Source organism: Augochlora pura, unplaced genomic scaffold (genome assembly GCF_028453695.1).
Source record: "Augochlora pura isolate Apur16 unplaced genomic scaffold, APUR_v2.2.1 APUR_unplaced_790, whole genome shotgun sequence".
Lineage (NCBI taxonomy): Eukaryota > Metazoa > Arthropoda > Insecta > Hymenoptera > Halictidae > Augochlora > Augochlora pura.
In genome coordinates, this window is record NW_027588625.1 from 1 (window position 1) to 5,596 (window position 5,596).

At 33.7% G+C, this 5,596-nt stretch overlaps 1 protein-coding gene across 3 annotated transcripts; it reads right to left on the reverse strand.

The window, feature by feature from the left end:
- Nucleotides 1-1,175: 1,175 nt before the first annotated feature.
- On the reverse strand, nucleotides 1,176-5,324 carry LOC144478093 (poly(A)-specific ribonuclease PARN). Of its 3 annotated transcripts, XM_078195816.1 has the most exons (11): nucleotides 5,196-5,324; nucleotides 4,020-4,233; nucleotides 3,637-3,912; nucleotides 3,288-3,570; nucleotides 3,109-3,230; nucleotides 2,791-3,017; nucleotides 2,642-2,711; nucleotides 2,522-2,577; nucleotides 2,351-2,437; nucleotides 1,832-2,030; nucleotides 1,193-1,754 (listed from the first exon to the last, which is right to left on the reverse strand). In XM_078195816.1, the coding sequence occupies exons 1-11, from the start codon at nucleotides 5,212-5,214 to the stop codon at nucleotides 1,730-1,732; spliced, it is 1,578 nt and encodes a 525-aa protein (XP_078051942.1). In that variant the 5' UTR covers nucleotides 5,215-5,324; the 3' UTR covers nucleotides 1,193-1,729. The 3 variants fall into 3 exon arrangements, with proteins under 3 accessions (XP_078051944.1, XP_078051943.1, XP_078051942.1); XM_078195818.1 differs by lacking the exon at nucleotides 5,196-5,324 and having other exon boundaries at nucleotides 1,176-1,754; nucleotides 3,637-3,928; nucleotides 4,020-4,158; XM_078195817.1 differs by lacking the exon at nucleotides 5,196-5,324 and having other exon boundaries at nucleotides 1,177-1,754; nucleotides 3,637-3,932; nucleotides 4,020-4,125.
- Nucleotides 5,325-5,596: the final 272 nt, after the last annotated feature.

Sequence of the window (5,596 nt, forward strand, 5' to 3'; positions counted from 1 at the left end):
TAATATCTATTCTTATTAATATAGTGTTCTGATCGTTATGAACTGGAATGAACCTTTCATGAAAATCAACAGATTATTTTAAAATCAGAAAGAAATAGTTTTTGTAAAGTCAGGTCTAATAGTACATTTGTACATTATACGAATAAAATATATAATTATCTTTCATGTTTAAGTATATCACAATTCATAACATCAAATTACAAATGAATCTTGCTTTAAAAAAATAATTTGTTAAATTTCTACAAAAAGGACTGTATTTTTTCAAGTTTCCCTAATTCTCCTGGATTTTATATCTTCGGTACTAGATTTTCAGCTAAGGAAATTGGAATAGAACTCTAAATAATTGAAATATGCCAGCTTTTGATCCGTTAAACGAAAAAATTATACGAGAACTTGACAACGCCTATGATTGTAGCAACGCAATGAACGATAGTATAATGAAACGGTACAACAACGATGCCGTAAAACAACAATACAGGAAAAATCCTGGTTCCCCCGCGTTGCGGAATTACGGAAGTTAGAATCGGCGTGTATTTGAACCGCTTCCCCAAGAGATCGTGCCTAACGGAATCTATTTTTTCCCGCGGACCATTCAGGAGCCTCTTGGGTCCATTAATCAACGTTCAGAAATCATTTCTCAATGCGCGTCGATTGGTTTATCGATATCCGTTTGAATCGACCGGCAAATACGGTCTCGCCAACAGCGGCGCGGACTCTGATTTACTGGTGATCCTGCCGGCGTTCGAAGAAAAATGACCGAGAGAGGAGTGACGGGGAAGAGAAACGGGAGAGGCCGAGCCACGCGTGTAACGAATGTCACGAGCATTAATTCAAAATAAGCTCTACGACCCTATGCAAATCCCCCGTGTACAGGAAACCCTAAGAAGCCGTCCATAGTACGGAACGCCGCCCCACTTCCATCGTATGATCATGCTTCATGCTTTTATCCTTCTCTTCGGGCTACTGGAGAGACTACAGTCGAATAGAGGGGTCCAAAAGTGACCCAGAACAATGAAGCTTCAACCCTTTATCTTCTTAGGGAGGGTAGTTATGGAGGGAAATAGATACCTACGATTTTTAATTAAATTTTGAACGAAATCTGACGAACGCCAGCTGTCGCAATTCATGTTTGACAATTTTTCAAAATTCCTGGCTCAGGATCCTGTTCGTGAAAAATTAAAACGAGACGTCAACATTCCGTTAAATTTCGTAAAAATTGTTTGATATGTATTTTCGTAACAGTTGATGTTGTTTTCCTTTGAACAGATTTTTTAAGTTCTTACAACTGAATTTTTCAACCTAAATATTGCAAGAGATTGGATATTATGGTTCAGTAATTGGATACGATTGAGCATAATTGTTTGCGTCAATTGTTTGAACAATTTGATAAATAATGGTTCAGAAATAGCTAAATTCCATTTTAATGTAAAATTCGAAAATGCGAGTATTTTGTTTTTGAATCTTCTACAACCACGATTTTCAACCAGAGAACTGAAAATAATTCTCTTATGCATATCCCGATATATGATAAATTTTAACAGATTGTATAATACATAACTGCCATTGAAACACGTACTAGAGAAGTTTGTTCAAATTTTTGGTTGAAAATCTTGTTTACAAAAAAAAAAATAAATAAAGAAGTATATTTTTAAGTTCGGTTAAAGTATAAAAGATGGAAGTAAAATAAAAAATTCCATTTTTTTCTGTAGTAATAGGAATAAGTAGAATTCTATATTTTGGAGTATTCCCTGTAACTGTAGAATATGCAGTCTTGAGTTCGAGGGCATATTTCTGTAATCCTTAATAGTATAGAAATATAGAAACTACTCACTCGATTGAAGACAGTTTTCTTTTACGTTCCCCCCTGTCGTTGTTCACTTCAAACGATGCCTGATGGTCCGCATACTTTTGTATCTTGTATGGTGCAGCTTTCTTTTTAAACAAATATTTCGTCGCTGAAATGACCTGCTCTCGACGGTTCAATGCTACATATGCGGACGTATCAGACAACCATGACACATATACTCCTCCTGAAAAAGAAATAAGAATTTATAAATACTTAATTCTCATAGAATCCACAGAAATAGCTATATGAAAGATCATACGGATCCCACTATTTTTGAAAACTTGAAATCAACTAATGTCAAAGAACTACAATTAAATGTTTGTAGTACGCACAGAAAAACAAAAATAAAATGTAGAATGGTCGAGTAAATGATGAGAAGAAATACAATGTTGCTCTCGTAAAAAATAGAAGGATATCTTTCAATAAAATCTTTAATGTAGTGTGAGTCCTCGGCATTATTTCTGACTTGTATTGTTTGTGTTTATAAGAACTGAGAAAGCTTACCAAAAGGACTAAACAATTGGATAATGTCATTAATCTTCCATTCTTTCGGGAATGTTAAATGGAACACATGATCCCTACTTGGATTCGCTGCAACAAGAGAAATTAACATCATTAACAAATTAGCATAAGATTCAATTTTAATGAATAAGAAGTTATGTAAACGAAACTTACGATCTTTATCCACTAAGCTGATATAGGGATAATCTTTTAACCTTGCTATAAGAAGCCTAAAACAAAATTGCATGTTGTGAGTACAGTCTTAAAACATACATTTTTTAAAAGGAAACACACTTGTTCAAAAATGGATTCAAGAGAGGTGAGTCTGCAAGAACTATCGGTACTTCCGGTTTCTGTAAACAACCTGCAACATAAACATTCACGATACACGCATAAAGAAATCATTGATGTTTATAATACTTTCTCAAACCACAGTTGCTAACCTAAGTAATTGCACAGTGAAATGAAGCATACTCCGGTAATATATGCATCGTAGCCAGCTTCATGGCATTTCTTAACTGATGTAGAATAACTCCTACCATCAATAGAGTCTATTTTTGGAATTTCAAACGGAGGTTTACTAACCCTTTCGAGTAACACATTCAAATTCGATGAGGTTACGTTTTCTTTAAACTCTTGCGACTCGCAGAGCACTTTTGTGTCTAAAATCCTGAATAAAGAAATAAAATGATTAATTCATAATTTAAGATTGTTGTTTCGTTAAATATATTTAATTAGTAGTCCATGTTTTCAAATTTTACCTAGGAAACAAACTATGAACAAGAGATTTAAATTCCATGTAACTTTCTGGTAATTGTCCAAAGAACTTATGTACAATATGACAGATATCCAGCAGCATATTATGTCCGACTATCAATTTTCCCTAGAATAAAGTATAAGTTATTGTCTTAATTAGTTAAGCGAGAATCAACCAACGTACAGAGTCAGCAATTTTTCTCAAGAGACTACTCAAGCCAACAGCTTCCTTAATCTCCAACTTTTCTCTCTCTCTTCTCTCCGCATCCTTTTGTTCTTCTTCTTCCTTGGTCCCAGATCTCTTCACGATAAGACTGTGCCCCAAATAATCAATTCTACTTTCCACTCTCAATTTGTTCGGCCATCTCACTCTCACTTCTTGATGCACTAGCTTCCTTATGTATGCATTACACTTGTCTATCGTCACTTGTTCATCATCAGAAGCTAAGAACTCCTCTATTCTTGAGCTGGAATGAGATACAGTTAAACAGTATTCCACACAATGATATAAACAATGCTTTCAATTGCTTCACCAAATTTCGGTGATTTGAGGTTTGTCTTTATCTGCAATGGGAATCAGTTCTGGCACTTCCTCCCTTGCTTTTTGCCTCTCTTCTAATCGTTTCACTAGCGCCTCTTCTTCAGTTGTTGTCAAATAAGGAATGCCTAATTTGAATAGTTTGTTGAAGTCAAAATCTTGCGCTGACAGAAATGCTATAGAGGATGCTTGACACATGAACCTAGAATCTGGAGCTGTGTGATTGAGGGGCCGTGGAAAAACATAGAAGTTGTAGGTTCGCTGACTATACCTTTAAAGAAATATTACTATCTTTAGAACATAATAATATGTAATTCTAATGTGGCAACTATCTAATGTGTAACCCGCAACAAAAAAGTAAAAAAGAACAAAACATACTTGTTTGTGAGTTTATCAAATGTGAAAACAGACAGGCCAACTTGTATAAGGAGGAAGTCCATTGAACCTGCTCGTAATTTGCTATAGTACTGAGCAGGTATGTCGAAGGCACCAGCATCGGGACCTGAATTGAGTCCTGTGAACTCTCCATCTATTGCAAGAAATGTTGCATTTTTTATAACATCATCCAATTCTACGAGGACCTCCTGAAAATCTAAACAGAATTTTATGTCAATTATACAACATTTTAATACATACATTGTAATATTGAATTGAATACATGTATAAAAGCATTTGTATTAACTGCAGTTTTACAGTTAGTTTATAAAGGATGAAAACATGATATTGTTGTAGATACATTATAAGAAAAATTAATATATTTAATTGTTTTATACAGGTATACACATTGTACATTTTATATAATGTTACAAAAAATAATTACTACAATTAATATTTATGCAGAAGTATCTATAGATATTAATAAATAAAATACAGTCACGTTGGAATACATAAACTTTATTAAAAAATATTATTTGACATATTTGTTTATATTGCTTCTAATATAACTTAAAAGAACATGAAAATAGGACGAAAACTCAATTGTATAGTGTTAAATAAGTATCCATAAAATAAATGATGATAAATTTGTATAAAAACTTTCATGAAAGGTAGTTCTCCATTAATAATAACTCTTAAATAAACAAGTTGTTTACAATGCAACAAACATAACCTGAAACGAAGTGAAAGTTTAAATTAAAACTTGCTTATACGATACTAAATAAATCTTATTGAACTGCACTATAATGCAATTATGTGAAAGCTTGTATAAGAATAGTTGCATTGTAATTGTTACATCCAAAGACAGTAATTATTTAGGATAATTTATTCAAGTCAAAACTTGTTTGAAAATTGGAGGGAACACAGGATGGACGAAACACGTGGAATTGATATACAAGTACAGTATGTATTTACATTGAATTACGTTAAAGCATTTATTTTTATATAAACAAGACTAGCGAGTTTGTTGTATATTCGAATCAGAAAAGTGAAATGTGTAGACAAAATCATTGAGAAATTGATCACAGAAGAAAAGAGTGTTAGAAGTACATTGTGAAGTTTGGTTGCAATGGTTAAGAGTGTGAATTGTGTATTGCATTCATGCATCCGATTACTCACTCGATCGAGTTACTTCCATTTCTTTTAACCTCGTCAGTTGTTTATCCACATATACCACATCCACCAACAGCAAACATTTCTGAGGTTCTATTTTACATACCCGGAACTGAGCTCGAACATGGATCAATAATTATAGAAGATTACAAAAATTCGATGAAAATGGCCCTACAGGCGACACCTAATGGGAAATTCATGAATTAAAATTCTTCCATGAGAGACAAACGTATCATGAGACGCGGTAGCGTCTCGCGCCAAGTAGTTGAGTTATAGCTATAGCGCGCGCGACGCTGCCAAGGATAACTATCTTTGTCTAGAACGGCCGAAAATTTCAATTGCGATTTATTCTTTTCAACCGCATTGTATTTAATTTTAACGATTGTCTAGTTGTTAAGGATCACCAT